Here is an 18,058-nt window from a genome sequence, read left to right on the forward strand (position 1 = left end):
GCATCCTAGAAAAGCCAGAGGAAAGAAAAGGGAAAGTGAAATGTTGAATCAAAGCTGCCTGTGTTTGGTACTTTTTTGCTGCTGGGATAAGACACATGGCTAGAAATCAGGAAGTGTTCCGGAAGGATAAGAGTCAATTCACATGGGGAGGCATGGCAACAAGAAGCAGGCATGGACATGGGGACTGACCCTTGAGAGTTCACATCTTCCAATGCAAGCATGAGGCAGAGAGAACAGAAGTGGGGTAACCTTATAGACCAGTAAAGCCTGCCCCCAACAGCTTACTTCTACAGCAGGGTTCTACCTCCTAAAAGTTCCACAGCCTTCCCAAAGAGCATCACCAGCCAAGGACCTCTAAGTCTTCAGTTTTCCAATGTGGGAGCCTGTGGAGGATGTTTTTACTCAAACACTATCACCCACCATGATTAAGTTTTCAAGAGCAAAACAAGGAATCCAGGACAGGAACCGGATATGAGATGATAATGCTAATGTCTGTCTACAGCCATACCACCCAGAACTCATCCAAGGCTAAGCAGGGTCTGGCCTGGTTAGTCTTAGTGCTTGATGGAAGACCATAATGGACTATCTTTCTATGTGCTCAATTACAAGCAAAGCCTGACACGGTAGATAGGAAGACACCATCTAAATGGCAATTCAGAAGAAAAATATAGACAAGAAAATTAAAGTACATGAGGAAAACCTGTACTTCTGTTTGGATTGCTTATTTTGTTTTGTTTCCACAGTGATGGGGATGAATTCAGTCTAGATTGATCTCAGGGCCTCAAACATACTAGGCAAGTGCCCTACCCAGCAAAAAAATGCAAATACACCTTAAAAATGTGATATTCACCAGAACAGTGCCAGACCCCCTGTTCCTGAAGAGTTCTATTTAAAACTATATTTTAGGTTAATGTATAAGTTTCATAGAATATCAATAAAAATGCTAATGAGTTATTTTTTCTGAAATCAAATAAGTATTTTCTAAATTTTATATTAAAAATGGAAAATAGCTTTAAAATGTAAAGATGGAACAATGAAGGGAGAGTTACTAGATATTAATCATATCTAGTAAAAATATTAAAAATATGATAAAGCCTCTGATTAAAACAGTGTATTGTTGGAACATAATTCAGTAAAACAATGGAAAACATAGAATTCCATAAATAAACCTAAGTACAGGTAGAAACAGAGAATATTTCTAAGCCAATGTCTCTCAGGACTCAGCAGGAAACAGGAAGCTTTTGGGGTACCTGCAAAGCTCTAGACTCCCTGAAACTTGCCACCACAGCTCAGTGTGCTCACGGATCAGAATTAAAGTGGACCTAAGAACTAAGGGTAAATAGAGAACATGTGCAAACATCAAGGAAAGGAGCGGGTGAGTTTCTCCAAAACCTGCATACTGCAAGACAAGATGGTGAAGAGGTTCCTCCATCTTGCATTCCTGTTGAGATTATTTTGATCTCCTCAATGGGAAGCCTCATGGAAAGTTACCCAATTCTATTCTAGGAAACTGAGGTCAAGATATCCCAGCTAATTTGTCTTCTGTTAAACTGCCTGCCTGTGCCAACCTCTTCCTTCAGCTAACTGCTAATCTTAGTGTCTAGGAAACTGCTTACTTACGGAAAACCTCCCCGTGTAGCTACTGGTCAAGATACCAGAATGTGGTCTTTGCCTTTAAAAATCCCCTATTCTAAACACTCAGCACTATGATTGGGTCCCGAATACCTGAGTGTAGTCCCAGCCAGCTGGACTAAAGACTTTCAGTGAGCTCTAGACCGTGTCTGAGTGTTCTTTTAATGTGAGATTCCCATAACAACAGGAAGCATGTGTCTGGTTGAGATGCAGACTGAATAGCAATAAAACGAAAGGAAGGTAGATCAGGGCTGAGACAACCTACTTTAGTTTTGTGGTAGAACTCACTGAGACACTGTGGGTGTGTACCTGTGTGTGTGTGCCTGTGAGTTCGAGTGTGTCGGGGTACCTGGGAGTGTGAGTACATGTGCCTGTCTGCCTCTGTGTGTGTGTAGAGGAGTGGATAATGTACCTATGTAGATGTATGGGTACATGAACCCATGTGTGTACGTGCAGAAGTTGGGTGTTTTCTTCTACTGTGGTCTGCCTTATTGCCCTGAGACAGGTTCTCTCACTGAACTGAATATTTGTGGTTTAGACTGGTCTGGCTTGCCAGTGAGCTCTCACAATCTGCTCTGACCTTGCGATGCTGGGGTTACAGACACATGAGGCTATGGGCAGTTTTCATAACTGGTCCTGAGGATTTATTTAAACCTCAGGTCCTCGTTTTTGTAGAACAAGCACTCTTACCCACCAAGGCATTTACCCAGTGCCAGCCTTCGTGGTTTTCGGAATCATTTTTGTGAAAAGTAAGTAAACATTTAGTTGGAGAGACAGACCCCACCTCTCACCCCAAAGGGTACCCACCCAGTTCAGGACTGGGCTGCACCCACAGTTCATTAGGAAGATGCATTCGAGGTGAACACAGCTTCATGGGCCACATGAAGGAAGCACTCCAGTCACATCAGTCCTGGCTCCACCATCAGAGAGTCCTTCCTGTCCTGACTGTGGCTGGTTCTCAAACCCTGTTAGAGGTCCTTCAGAACTTCCCCAACCTGAGAAGCACTCCTCAGAAATGTTGCCATGTTGCTCAGACCACCGAACACTGTTCACACAGCTGAGTACTGCCCATACCACAAATAATGCTCACACTACAGAATAATGCTCACACAGCTGAGTACTGCTCACACCACAAATAATGCTCACACTACAGAATAACGCTCACACTACAGAATAACGCTCACACCACCAAATACTGCTCATACCACTGCACAGTCTCAGCGCTCTGTCTATATAACAGCCCCAAGATGTTTTTGGTTTACATGCTCATTTGAAAAATGCTTTTTATAGTAAAATAAGATAAATATTTCAAAAAGATATTGCATGATTCAAGTTTCTGAGACCCTAATTATCAAACACCTGCATTTTCCAGAGTGGGAAAAATTAGAAACAGTGTTGGGATAAATGAAATTGTGCCTTCATTCACACTGGGAAACAGCTGTTACTTGTGAGGCAATCCTGAACTCAGCTATGGGTAAATTCCACACGAGGCAAACTTGTTCCACCCATGTCAACTCATATACATGTAAACGCTCACCCGTCTTGCTTGCTTCTCCACTAGTGTTCAGTGTGTTAACTCTTGTCACTCACACACACAACCCTTCCTTTTAGCACCTATGCTTTGAGAAGAGGAGTGCTCAAAGCATACTGACATAGGCCCAAGTTTCCACTGAGACAAGACCCTGTATCCCAGGTGCACACCCACAAACTTGTCTCTCTGGACCTCTCAGTGTCCAGTATTGCCCAGACTCTCAGTCCACATGTCCACATGCATTTCTGGTTAATGCTGTCTATATTACTGTGAAAAGCAGAGCAAAGCCCTGGATTGGGACTCTACAGGCAGGAACAGATGAGAAGGGTCACCTAGAGATGGAGTCAAGGCTATCTGACCAGGTCAGGCTGTGGTGACTGAAATGGCATCAGATGTCACAAATTTTCTATGGAAGTCCTGGGATAACACTTTAAACATAGTGCTGTCTGCAGAGGACCTACTAGGCGGTCATCATCAAAGCAAAACATGGCTTAGAAATGACATATTCTAAATTCCCAGACTTGGAGGATAGACGTGGCTCAGGCTGCCCCAACTGATGCTGCTTACAAAATAGAGACAAATATCTCAAAGAAAAGGAACGGGCCAAGGGCCAGCAGAGCATCATCTTTCCTCCAGCTCCAGGATGCCCTTTTTGCTCCACAGCCCCCAAACCTCATGCAAGGTTCAAGATACCTTAAGGAATTCACCTTCCACCCAGCCTCCTTACGCAACATGTAGCCAAGAAGACCTTTAAATCTTTAGAAGGCTTCCCTGTAAATCTGCCTTTAGACACATATTAAAAACACAAGCATTCCTAGAGGTGAACATGTAGCTAAGAGGCTGATGTTTTTTTCTGAAGATATTTTCATTATTTGATAAAGATTTAAATGGATTTTAACTACCTCCCTAGATAGTCCTTTTTAAATGTTTTAATTTTAAGGCCTTGCTGGCTTAATACATTATATGGTGCATAATCAGGTTATATATTCTCCATCCTATCTCAGCCTGAAAAATAAGAAGGTAGGATTATAGTAATACCTCTGCAGGGGCAATTAAGCTCAGCAATCACAGAGCAGAGCTGAGATCATCCCAGGTCCCAGATAGGTCTCTGGATGCTGATTCCCTTGCCTGTCCAGACCAGCTCCCTAAGCCCATCACTGAATCCATACCCAAGGAAGCTGGGGCAGAGACTCCTTCCCTGGGTGCAGATAACAAGGATGGCCTATCTTCCATCATGCCAGTAGCATTCAATGGGACTGGAGCACATTATGGTCCAGAGGCTTCATATGTGACCCCTCTGTGGCTTCTATTACATGAGACTATCTACTAGTGGAAGAAAGCTGGGCTGCCAATGTTTCAAGAGCTTGCCCACCTAGCCCTGCTCTCTCTGGCCCATGGGACCCCAGAAGATGCACATGAGTGGCCCTTACAAGCTATTTCTTCTGAGCCTCAAAGGAGCTTGCAAAAAAAGATTCCCAGGTACTGTGGGTACTGGGAAGCTGATGTCTGTAGGTGGATACCTCTTAGCATAGCCACGAAAAGTTCCCTAATGAGTTTCATCTCTTACCAGCTGCCCCAGGACAATGAAGCTGTGCTGGACACCCAAGTCTTCAAGTCATCCTGCGCATGCTCTAGAATCAGCCTGAGGGCTCATTGCCTCTCTGTGACTCAATTATAAGGTGGGGCTGTCATTTGATGCTTCTGTGTCTATGTGAGGCCTTCTTGATACTGGGAGCAGGGAGTCACCTGACATGGATAGAGCAGGGACACAGCTTCCACCGACCCACAGCTCTCCTCTGCAATAAGACATCTGGTTGGGGTGGTCCATGCCCACTTCTCTTTCCCACTCTAGGAGTTCTCCAAGGGTAGGGCAAGACTTAGGCACTTTGCTATCTGCAGCTGGAGTTAAGGTGGAGACGTGGAGTTCAAACAGCCAAGGAGCCCCTCAAGGACCAGCACTCTTCAGATGTCAGCCCTAGATTTGCTGTCTTGACTTTCCAAGTCGTTGCAAGATTTCAGCCTGGCCAAGAAGCAGAGACTAAATGAATCAGCACAAGAAACAATTTACTGCTGAGGCTGGTGAGCAAGGGCAGAACTTCATTTGCTTCCACGGGCTTGGTGAAGGCATGCAGAGGAGGGAGGCTAGGGCTTGTAGAAACCATTTCCACTCTAAAATACGGGGTAGGCTGCAGGGAGGGTGCAAACTGGAAGAACTATTTATTATGTGTAGGACGGTAATAAATATTTCTTTTATATCCTAAATAAAATCTAAAAATTCAGAGTGTTTTGTGGGCCTCTTTTATGTCTTCCCATTATGGTCCTGGGCCTGTGATTTAGCTGAAATTTAGTGTAGTGAAAATGTGCTGCCAAGAGTTCTCTCTGACCCTGGGGAAGAACAGTTTGGAACAACTGTCCCTTTGCAGTCTACAGAGCCTGTCCTGAGAGGAGTCCCACCCGAGCAGGTAAGAACTGGATGCCATGGCAAGGAGCTGTGGCTGGGAGTGCAGCCAGAAGGTGGATCACGCAGTGTGCTTGCTTCTCATCTGGGTGATGAATTCTCAAGATCCTTCCTTTTAAGCATAGGTCTGCTAATGGATAAGAAGAGACCTTCTTCTCTTTGCAAGTGCCTTTGAATCAACAAAGTATTTCAATGCTGTTAGTCCAAGAGAGGGAGGGGAGGGGCAGCAGGAAGGGGAGGAGGGGCGCAGAGCCCTGACTTTGTTATTAGATGTGGGCACCGGAGAAGCAGAGGATGTCAGAGCGGCAGTTAAATTGATTCATTCCTCAGCACACTTTGCCAGGGGTGATTTATCGTAAAGAGCATATGGGACGCCCACATTTTGCGACTTCATGGCAGAATTAGAGGACTAAAATGGAGAGATTCGTCTCCAATGGACGTGGAGATGAATCAAGGGAAATCCCCACTGGAGCCCACACTACCTCGCTCAGAATGCTCCAAGGAGCAATCTGTCCTCTCACGGGAGTCATCATCCCATTTGTTCTCATTTCCTTGACTTCTACACACTCCAGGAGACAGGATCCCACCAAAGGATGATCACAGGGGCCAGGCCACTTCCCCCGGGAGCCCTGCACTGAAGGGAGGTTAAGGATCTGGGTAGGAGTGCCTGAAGGCCCAGAGATGTGGGTGCTACAATCTGAGGGGTGCAAGAAGTGAGGAGTCTTCTGAAACCTCGGGCTGTCACACACACACACACAGACACACACCACACACACACACACACACACTCACCCATCATATTCCGGTTTTAGCTTTAATGGAGAAAAATTCACCCTCCCGGCACACTGCTGGTTTGTTACGACATTGTCATCTTCAGAAACTGCCATCAAGCCTTGGAGGGTCAGCATCACACTTGAGGTTGCACAGTGCAAGAGGACATCCTTAAGGATTTGGCAGCAGAATGTGTGTGTGTGTGTGTGTGTGTGTGTGTGTGTGTACATGTGTGTGTGTGTGCCATTCTAGAATGAAACATTGCATGAAAAACATCTTCTCCCCTGAAAGGAACACTTCAACCCCCTAACTCCGTCTCCATCTATTCTTGGTGTTGTGGGAGTGGAACCGAACCTGGAAGACCCTGCAGAAGTACCTGTGGTCTCCTGTCTCGGGGCAAAGAATTAGACAGGAGAAATGTGGTTAGAAAGAGAGAGCATTTATTAGGAAATGGAGCGCAACCCTGAGAGCAAGAGTGGTCTAACGAGCTGAAGGAAAAGCCCTGAAATGCTGGGCCACAAGGCACACAACTGATATGACATTTACACAGCACCACTCTCCCACGTTTGTATGCCACAAACTTTTCTCAAGCATGCTCAGTTTGTTGTAAGAAGCCCAGGTGCTGAAGGGCTTCTAGTCTTTCTCTGTCTACAGGCTTCTTTAAATGTTGATCTTGAGATCTTACTTTTCCCCTATCCTCTGGCCACACTGATTTGTTAGGATGACTGGGGAGCAGGTTTACAGGTGGGTTTCAGTTACGACAAAGAGGGACAGGATGTAGCAGTAGGCAGAAGGGACAGTGTAGGGTGGCCTTTGAACCTGTGTCTAATTAGCTTCTGGAACTTGTGGCACACATACAGAATCACACACACATACACACGTACACAGAGTCACACAGAGTCACACACATACACAGGCACACACAGAGGCACACACAGAGGCAGATACACATACACACACACACACACGCACACACACATGTACACAGAGTCACACAGAGGCACATACATATACAGGCACACACAGAGGCACACAGAGAGGCAGATACACACACACACACACACACACACACACACACCTCCTGAGCCATGCAACAGTTCAGAAAAGGCCACAGAAACCCAGAGGCAAAAACTAGAGAACTACAGAAGGATTTTCTTAAAAAATAATGTCATATGGTTTGGACTACATTAGACATTGGCAGTGGGGAAAAGGCGTGGGCTTATGTAGGTTGCTGTGCAGTAGATATGGCTATTGATGAGCATGTCTGAAGGCCCAGCAGTGGCAGGTGTCTGTGTGTGTAGCACACTGTGTCTGCAGTGCTGCCCAGGAGGCTGCTGAGCTCATGGACAAATCAGAGCCTTGTTCCCAACTCTCTGGTCAGGAGGCTGGGGAAGCTCAAGAGAAGAGAGTATTCAGACTGAGGGGAAGGGATTTGTGCATAAGGTGAGATATTGAACACGCAAGGCCAGGGAGAAGTCTCTTCTTAATCTAGGAGCTTCCCCAAGTGTCCTCTAGCCTGGCAGGCCTACAGAGTACCTGCAGGTGAGCATCTCCCATCGAGTCCTTATGAGAGTGTACATGCCTGCTACCTACCTCCTGGAACAGGAGGGACCAGCATGAGGCTGTAATATAGTCAAGGTCTAGAAGTCTAAGGAATAGAGAAGATGAAGTAGGTGCAAAGATGTTTGCCATACACTAGAAGACATCTGGCCACAGTTGACTGTCTATTTTCCTTCCCATTCCAACTATGCTAAAAGTATAAAAGCAGCAAATGGCAAGGTTCCCTCTCCCAAAGTCATCTGGCCACCTGTCTCCAGATGGGCTAGTTTCTGCCAGGTGGCCTGCTAAACCCTGTAATTAAGATCTCCCCATAAGTTGGGTCACCTCAGTATTTGGGGACTTTATGAGGACTATAAGAATTCCCTAGGCAGAGTCCTTCAGAGACTCTCAGGCGGAGTTGAGTAGGCACAGAGCTGACAAACCCTTACAAATTGTAGCTTACCTGTGGGAGGCATGGGAGCTGTGTGAACACAGACCTGCTGATACAAAGCTTCTGGTAGGTGGTGGGCTCGTGGGGGAAAGGCACTCAGCTGAAGGAAGGTATTTAGAATATATGTAGTGAGAACTGGTGGGATGCTCAAAGAAGGAGTCTTGTCCCCCAAGATCTGAGGGGGCAACAGCCAGAGAGCTGGGCGCCAACTGTTAACCTGAACTCATGAGACCTTCTTGCCATTCTTGAGACTGTTTGGCTTTCCTAAGTCATGCCAAGACCTGGAAGAGCTGTACAAAATATGACACCAATGTTGTTTATGGCCAATATGCTGGTGTAGAAAATTTGGCACCCCCTTTCTAACTCTCCCAAGCATCCTTCAAATCCCAGAGATCAGGAGAAGATTCCCAGCATTGCAGTTGGCCTTCAAAGGGTGGAACTGGGAGAGTCAGGATGGAGTGCCGTGGGTACCTCATGGCCATGTGCCTGAGCAGGTGGCTTGAGGGCTCGGCAGAAGGCAGATGAAGCTGTAATTCGACTGCTCACTCACAAGAGCGCTCCATTTCAACACAATCTCCGTTTGTGGGTTATCCCATCAGCGCCCAGAGCAAATTGTCTGCTTGAGGCTCTGACAGCAATGAGTTGGCAAAGTCATTTGATTACAAACTTTTATGTGTGGAGGACCGAAGCCTCTGGAGCAGGACAGCAGCTGTTTTCATTTGTGGTTTGCAAACCGAGGTCATAGGAGGGTGAGAGCGTTGGATGAGGTGACCAGGATGGAAGTAATTCATCATTTGAGGAAAGTGTCACCAGCACTGCAAACCCACATGCAGCCTGAATAGTCTGTCTCAGAAAACAAGAGCCTAGGTGGCAGATGAACAGTGGAGTTGTTACCACACAAACATCTCCCCTACTGCTCCTCCGAGGTTTATCAGAGCAGAAATGGACTTATGTGCCTGTTTCTGGCTGGTGTTTCATGCTGCTAGACGATCCACTCATTCAGTCACTTAAGAGACCACTGATACCTCAGAGGTTGGTAGCTGGTCCTGCAGTATGGAAGGAGCCAGATGTGAAAATGCTCCAGGACTGCTCCCCAAGTTAAATGTGAAACAAGCTTACAGGTCATAGCTCAGAGGTGAGTTGTTCGAGGTCACTGCTAAGAATAACTGTCATCCTGTATGAGTAAATGACAATCCCATAGGTAGTCCTGTTCCCAAAGAAAGCCAATGAGGATGGACAGGCAGAGTTTGGAAAAATGGAGGAAAAATGGGCAACTGTCAGCAGAGTGAATCACTGCTATCTAAATGGCTAACAGAGGTTATGAGGTATGCCAGACCTCAGCTGCTGTCCATGACCAAATTACAACTACAGGGTGTATCATCCATTCTACTGTCTTGTCTGAGCATCACCTCAGGAGGCCCTTCCTCTCCTCTAGAAAGAGATTGCTGTATAGTCATCGTTAGCTTTTTAGCTTTAAGAAACTTATTCTTCTTCAGAAAGGAAGTGGGGAAAGAAAGAAGAGATAGATGAAGAGAAAGGGAGGGAGAAAGGGAGGGATGTTGGAAAGAAGAAAGAGGGGCAAGGAGGAAGGGAACAAGGAAGACACACAGTTGTGCATCAAGCCTGATGAGCTTATAGGGAACAAAATTCCAAGAACCAGGGGCAGCAGGGAGTGCAGCATGCCTGTGTCACCAGGACCAGGAATCAGGCCTTCAGCTGAGCACCTGGCAGGACTACAATGTATGTATGGCTGAGGTGACCAGAGGTCTTCCAGGGGCTCACCTCTGCAGGGCAGTGGGAAAAGTCTCCCTGGAGCTGTTCTTCTCTATGCCCTGAAGGAAGATTAGCACTGAAAATGACTGACACATCAGGCAAGTTAACATTCAGTGCTCATTGTTACCCCAGAAGCCACACAAGACACCTGCAGATGGTGATACAGAAGCTCGGACAAGCAGAATCCCTGACCCAGGGGTCCTCATCAGGGATCAGAAACCACTGGTCCCTTGCTAGAACTATTATTCTGTCTGCAATGTGAGTCACCACTCAAGCCAGTTAACACAGAGATTGGCACACTGCAGCCACGTGGACAGTGCAATGTTACTGCCCTTGCAAGACAACCCTAGGGAAGGACTGGCCTGGGTAAAGGCTATGTTCTCAGCTTTCTGGTCTTTGTACTCCCAGCCTTTCTCCTTACTTGTGGTCCTGGAAGGCTAAGTCTTTGCCCTTCTGTTTGTACAACCTAAGTGTTCCTCAGCTCCTATATCCATCCAGGAAAGGCCTGTGACACCTGTCACATAGCACAACCCTCTGTGCCACACCCACCCACCTCAGCTGTTGGTCTCTCTATGACACTCATTGCAAATAGATAGTGACATTTGCTTTGGTCTGAATTTCTGACTCTTCCAAGTTTATATGTAAATCCACCCCCCATGGTGATGGGTGATGGGATAGAAGGCTCTACTATGGGTTGATGCCCTGTTCACAAAGCCAGAGAGGGCTCCCAGGTCTCTCCTGCCATAAGAGATTTCAGCAAGAGGATTTGCTCACCAGGAGAGGCTGTGGTAGCTAATCTCCACAATCAGTTTGACTGGATTTTAAGTCACCATTGAAACACATCCATGGATGTGTCTATTAGGGTTTTTTCAGAAACACTTAAACTCTAATGAGAAACTCATTCTGTCTGTGGCACTCAGCATAGGCTGGGGTCTTATAACAGAGAGTGAGCTTGGTCCCAGTGTTCGCCTTGCTCTGCTTCCTCACTGCAGACTGCAGATGTAATTCGAGCATCTGCTTCCCGCCCCTGCCACCATGTCTTTCCTGCCATGATAAGCTGTAACTTCAAACTGTGCGCCAAGGGACTGACCTTCCAGACAGCCTTTGAGTTATATAAAACTCCTGAGATCTTTCCCCTGGTGCCTGGTCCAATTTCTGCAGAGAAGACAAAATGGATTAAGTGGAGGTTCACAGGAAACAAGGGACAGCCAGAAAGAGTCCTCGGAAACTCAAGGTCCTTAAAGATTCTAGTCCCTCAGAGACGAGAGGTCAGGAAGGTGGTAGCTTGAAGACCAATAGTCAAATAGTTTTGGGAGCAAGTGATGTAAGTGGGGCTCTGATTCTCAAGCCTTAGAGTCCCATGAAAGGAACATGGTCTGGAACACATTGTGAGGACTGTGGACAGAACTGATTTAGGCTAGGGGCAAGAGCATCAAGCATCCTTGAGAGGCATTTGCCAGTCAACTGTTGATTGCTACATTGGTCATTTTTGGACCCAGAGTCATATCATTTGAAGCAGGAGTAGCCAGCCACAGGGATGCCAGTCAATAATCTGGAGACATAGCAGCTTACAGTAACTGTAGCATTTGTTCATCTGTGGGGCCTGATCTGGGTGGGCTGAGGTCTGCTCCATGGGTGTCATCTGTCCCTCTCACAGGCTGGTAAGCTGAGTCATCCGAAGGTTCGCTTCCTTCCTCAACTACTGATGTTGCTTATCTGGAACATAACCCATAGTCTTCCCCTAGCTGGAGCTCCCTCTTAACAGATAGTTCTTCAAGAAGCCCAAGAAAGGTGTCCTCAAGCCAAGATGACCTGGCTAGCGAGACCTCTCCCAATTTCTACTGATGGAACAGGTCAAGATCCCACCCTGGGTCAAGGGACTAACAGGGGACATACCTGACTTTGTGTCTATATATACTAACCTGGGTGAGAGAAAGGGAGGGGAAACTGCTTAGCTCTCTCCTTTGAGAAGCTCCATGGCCTCAGGAAGACCAAAACCCCTTGTCATACCTGTATCTCCAGAGCTCTCAGATTACTTTATGACCACAAGGTCATGTTTTACAGTTCAAGTTTTCAATATTGTGTCTCAGAACATGGAGGCAGCAGGTGAGGTGGCTCAACAGGTGACAGCTATATCATCAAGCCTGAGAACCTCAGTTCATTCCCCAGGACCCACACGATGGAAGGAAATGGACTCCACACGTTTCCCTTGACAGCCACATGAGCACCAGATTAAATGATAAATAAATGACCCACAGATCAACCACCAATTGGCTGGCAAGTGCTCTTCACACAGCTATCATGCCCCATACTCCTGTCTCTTGCCTCACTCAGTCCTCAGTGGTGGGTTCCAGGCCATCCTCACCTCATAGGACTTAAAGGCTTTGGAGCCAGAGTCCCAACAGAGAAGGATTATATCATATGACACAAACCTGCAAAATTTCAGCAAGCTATTTGCCTCCAATCCTGCTCTCCTAAGGAGTTTGGACACTCTCATCCTTTGGCACCCACCATGGCTATTGTCCACAACTAGCTCAGTGTCACTGGAACTGCCTGCCCCAGCTTAGCATCTGCAGAGGGGGTCACTGGGGCAGCCCAGCAAGTTACCAGTTTATTTTCCTGAGACATTTTGTGAATTATCTGGAGTCTCTGACCCAGGTCATGCTTTACTGAGTGGTGGAAAAAAATTAGAAACAAAGCAAAGCTTAGAGGTTTTGAAATAACACAAATGAACAGTGTTCTTGTCTCAAGGCGTTTGTTTACAGCAGTGCATTTGAATGAAAGAAAGAACAGCAGATGTTGAGAAAGGCCAGAGCTCTTGGTGAACTAGGCTGAAGGAATGCGTCATTGCTACCCATGCAGAGGCTGCTGGGACAACAGTCCACCCCAGTTAGTTTATCCTAGCAATGTCTGCCAATGGTTTCTAAGCTCCCCTTCTGACCACTGCTACCCAAAGCCAAGGAGTTCCAGGGTCTCTCTTCTTGGGTGGTCACATAGGACATTCAGAATGAGCAGAGTCAGGGGTTGAGTTCCTTGAGGGGCATCTGCACTAGACAGGAAGTTCTAGTGTGACAGGGAAGAGATAACTCTCACTACCAGTGAGAAGCTGAGAACTGTCGGGTAGAGATATGGAAAGGGCACTGTGGGTAGGGAACTCAGCAGCCTGGGTTGAAGCAGTGAGGTTAGGAGTGGGTGCAGATTTCTTGGGAAAGCTTTGGGAGAAAATCAGGGTGGTCAAAGGCACACCCCCCCACATGGAGATCGGGAAGGCAGGCATGCCACTGACCACAGCTACTTTCTGAAGTTGCATCAGCAGCTGCAGCAGGAAGACTGCCTGGCCTTCCAATACACTTGTGCTTTGGGAGTACTCGATGTCAGCTGATGGATTGACTCAGGCAGCGGATGTATTATTTATGATTATTTATTATTTAACACAGAGAGGTGACTATGGCGCTCACCCCTTGTCACGTTACTGGCATTTAGAATTACCGAGACACTGGCAGAACATAAAGGAAGCAGCAAGAGGAGCAGCCACGATAGATTGCTGTGTTTCTGGAATGCCTTAAAGATTGCAAAAAGTAAGCCACACCTGCAGCCCTCCATGGAGGCAGAGGACTCAAATGTCGCTGACATGCATATGCCTGTGGATCTGTAGAGCACCCCCCTCTCCCTGGGCTCCTATCTGATTACAGCTGAACTCATCTGCGTCGTATACGTGCCCAACGATCCACAGATGGGCATGAATATAGAGAAGCTGTTTCTGAGTTTCTTAGAATCATAGTCATGTTTATGTACACAAAAACTGTTAGCTCCCACATATGTAGATGAAGATCCTGGCCACTTTCTTACAGGTCAGGGGTGACTATGAGTTATTGCCCTGTACTGTGTCCCTCACTGAGGCTGGAAACATAGGACCCTCTTCACGTTCTGTTGACAGCAATTCGGATGCTATTGTGTAGTCCCAATCTCTGTATATGACTGACTTTGTGACACCCACTCTGCTGTGTATGACAATAGCAGTGCTGGTATCAGTGGTGATGACACAGGTCAGGCCTGACAGTAAGCAGATGGTTCCTAAACAAGCATCATTGATAAGGTTCAAATGGAGCAGTGATTACAGCAGAACCAGAACCAGAGTTACAGCTGGGGATGGCAAAGTTCTCAGTAGATGAGGTGTCAAAAGGGCAGCAATGCTAGCCTTCGACTTATAGGCTCCCACTGTGTGACAGTTGCCCAGAGAGTTTTGACCTGGAGCCCCCAGGATGATCAGGGAAGGAAATATAACCAACACCAGCTCTCTCTTCCCCTCCCATGTCCATTCTGTTTTCACTGTTTCTAGACCCGGAGGCATCTAGGAGCAAAGGGGCCCAAAGTTTGTACTTTTCCTGCTGTCATCAGATGACAAGGAGTCCAACTACAACAGAGGTGTAGGTACAGATGAGTGATCCACATTTACAGGGGCAAGCCCAGAACTGGGAGTGAGTGGACTGATGGCTTCCAGAGGTGCTCAGACCCATCCCTGCCCCCACTGTTACCACTTTACAGGGCATGCTCACATTGGTCGCATTCCTAACTATGTGGGGTGGGTAAGAGACATTTAAGAACTCCATTCAGGCTGCAGGTATGTTCTGTGCTCAAGTACCAATCTCACTGGGCAAATGAGTCCTCAGTCACATTTACATGGATGCTATCCCATGTGGAAGTAAGAACTGCTTTTGTCCAAATGCAGGGACCATGTAGGCTTCATCCTCCAAGCCACCCCCTCCCCACCCAGGCCTCCATTGTTTCTCTAGCCCCTGTCCCAAAGGTTCAGAAGGCAGCACCTCCTAGTGGCAGCAACATCCCTACCCTGACACCTTGCCTAGGCAGATTGGAATAGAGTTTTCCCAATGAAACAGACACATGCGTGGTTCTCCTAGGCTCTGGGGTGAAATTCCAACAGGTTCTTGCCAGCATGACCATACTTGGCTTATCTCTCACTGAGTCAGGGCTATACCCTCTCTAGTCAGGTTGTACCACAGCCATGGCCAAAGGCCTCTATTCAGATAGGGAATAGCTGTTCCAGTCATCTATCATTACACTATTCGTTTGTACCTGGATCCGGACCTCATAACCCCAGACACCTGTGGTATTATCAATTCTTTCTTTAAAAAGTCCTGTTTAAATCACAGGGTGGTCTCCAGCTATGACTGTTCACTGGCATACTGACTGACCTCTCTGAGGTCAGGGCCAGCTGGGCTATAGATCCCCTGCTATGCAGAACCTAAACAAAGGCCATGAGTCACCCTGGAGAGACTTGCATGGTTGAAAGGCATAGATGTTAGGACCAGAGCTCATCAAGCGAGCATGATGTAGACGCTACCACACCCAAGTGCAGTCTAACATATGTGAGACCACGAAGAAGGCAGGTGAGGGGGCTGTCATTGGTCAGCAGGGAACAAGGGCATTGTCTTTGAAGAGGGACTCCATAGCCTTGAAATAAATAAGCTAACATTCAATAATTTGAAAAACTAGTCTGCTGAGATTTCCACCACGGTGAGCCCCAGTCCATACCAGGAAGTAGGATCTGTTCTAGCACTGACACAGCATGGCATGCACTTACCTCCGTCTGCAGTCTTCTGAAATTGGAAGTCTTTATTTGATTCACTTTTTGCTGTCTAAGATAGTGAGGCGTGCCTCAGACAGAAAACATGCTGGTTTAAAATATTTATTGGTTAAAAAAAATTTAAAATTTTTATACAAAGATGATGAGAAAAATCTCATGCAAACTCTGGGCATACAATAAAAATAACTCAAATAGTAATATGATGATTCTGTACAAAATAATTCTTCGTAGGAAGGACCTCTGACAGCCAGCATGGCTCCCTTCTCCTGGCTGGGATACACCTTCAAAGAAGCTAGTCACTCTTAAGTCACCTGCAGGTGACCACAATTCACACGGGTGTCAAATGTCTGGTTGTCACTGTGATGAATAATGAAACCCATTTCTACTACTCAGGAAACAAGGGGCCTTGATCTAGGAACACCACGGGAGGCCTGCACAAAAGGGGGTGATTCACAAAAATCTCGGGGAAGTTCTAGACAGTCCTTTGGAGTGGAGGCAACACCTTGAGATGATTATCCACATTTCCTGCTGCTGCTTTGCCACAAACCTGCAGTGGGTTTATAATTTGTGTATATTACAAGTAATTTGCATAATTAAAACACTTAAAGACTCAACATCTCATGGCAATTAGAAATGCATTAAACGGGGAACAATGTACAAAAGAGGGAGCTTCAATATGAAACAGTAATTCTCTGAGAACATCCAGCGCCCCAGCCACCTGAACTGGGCAGAACAGCCGGCCAATGTCACTTAAGTCCCCCCAAGCACGCACTCAGCTGCCCGCTGCTGTCATATTGCATTTGCACAGACTCATCTCATCTTCCGGAGCCTTAGTCTGTTTTCCTTGTCCCGTTTTTTTAGGATAAGTATGAACTGGTTGAAAAAGTGTTCCTGATCCTTTCGCTTCTGAACAAGACGAAACCTCTGATCCCGGCCATGTTTCTCTGCAAACTCTTTAAATGTGGTCCTGAAAGATAAAGAAAGACATTTCTGAGACATCTTCCCAGATAATGAGTCCTATTTTACCTCAGTATGACAAGCAAGGTCCCAGGGACAGGACCTCTGCAGCCCAACTGGCTTTGAGGGGCTGGGTCCTGTAGGGCTGTGACCTGACTTCACTTACACACTCTGGCCTCGGGAGGCCTATCTCTGATGCTGCTGTAGCCATGAACGCCTCTGCTCTCTGAGCCTCCTTCTGCTACAGTGCTCCATATATACTGGAGCTGTGCAGTAAAGAAAGCCTTCCATCTTTTCTTCCCCTAGTTGGTACCCACTCTTTCTTGGGAGCCCTGGTCTTCTTTGGGAAGCCAGAGACCCAGAGAGTGCTGAGGCAATCTTTTGGGTCCTTTAACATGGAATTTGACTGGACCCTTGTGATCTGGGGTAGAGATACCACTATCAGCTTGGCTCTCTAGTCTCTGCTGACATTGAAAGTCTAACCATGGCAGTTCTTGGTTCTCCCTGCAGAAAACCTCCAGTTGCCAAACCAGGGATCTTCTGGAGGAAATCATAGAGTCCAGCACTACCTGATAGTGAAGACAGACCTGCCAACCATAGGATCTTAAGGGGTGATAATAGTTCCAGGTCTTTGAAACAACGCCAGAACCTGGAGAGGCAGTGGTCCCAACCTGCCCAGCTCCCACATGGAACTACCAGGAATGGCAGCTATGGAGGGTCCAAGAGCCCAGGATCTGGTATTAGCCAACCAGTCTTCCTCCCAGTCACAGCTTTGCTGTGCCTGCCACCCAGAGTCCCCACTGTGGAGGATGGTTGGTTCTGAGCACTCAGTGTGCATAGGAAATCACTCTCCACTCAGGAAACTCTTGCCGTTCTTGGTCGTTATCTTTATAGAGAAGTTTACATTTCCTCCACACATCCAATTACTGTGTTAAATTATTGCAGCTTATAGCCTTTTATGGACAAATGACACGCGTATACAGACATGGTTGTTAAAAGGGTGGCCCTAGGATTTGGTTCCTCATTGTTCCCTTTCTTTCTGCATCTAGCTGCCAGCTGTCTGCTCTGCCTGCAGGGGCATTTCCTTAATATGTCCTCTGAAAGGAAAGCTTCTTTCTTTGGTTTCCCTCATCTTCACTTCTGTCCTTCCTTCTCCATCTCCTCAACTCTGCTTCTTCCTCTAGTGGTTGCAGCTGCAGCTAGCATTGCACGTTTGTTAAGGCCTCGTAGTTGACAAGCAATGCTGCTCCCACTCAGATCACATTTGGGGAATCTCTTCAGAAAAGCATCATGGAAGAGGAGGGAAAATAACAGTCCAGTGTGCCTCAGCCATGTGGAGGA

At 46.8% G+C, this 18,058-nt stretch overlaps 1 protein-coding gene across 1 annotated transcript in view; it reads right to left on the reverse strand.

Annotated features, from left to right (window-relative positions):
* Window positions 1–15,845: 15,845 nt before the first annotated feature.
* Window positions 15,846–18,058, reverse strand: part of Tcerg1l (transcription elongation regulator 1 like) — a 186,997-nt gene continuing 184,784 nt past the window's right edge. The window contains exon 12 of the mRNA XM_028787188.1: window positions 15,846–16,727. Coding sequence (XP_028643021.1) covers window positions 16,571–16,727 — 157 coding nt within the window. The 3' untranslated portion in view covers window positions 15,846–16,570. The remainder of the gene's footprint in view (window positions 16,728–18,058) is intronic.

Source organism: Grammomys surdaster, unplaced genomic scaffold (genome assembly GCF_004785775.1).
Source record: "Grammomys surdaster isolate TR1022 unplaced genomic scaffold, NIH_TR_1.0 125612, whole genome shotgun sequence".
Lineage (NCBI taxonomy): Eukaryota > Metazoa > Chordata > Mammalia > Rodentia > Muridae > Grammomys > Grammomys surdaster.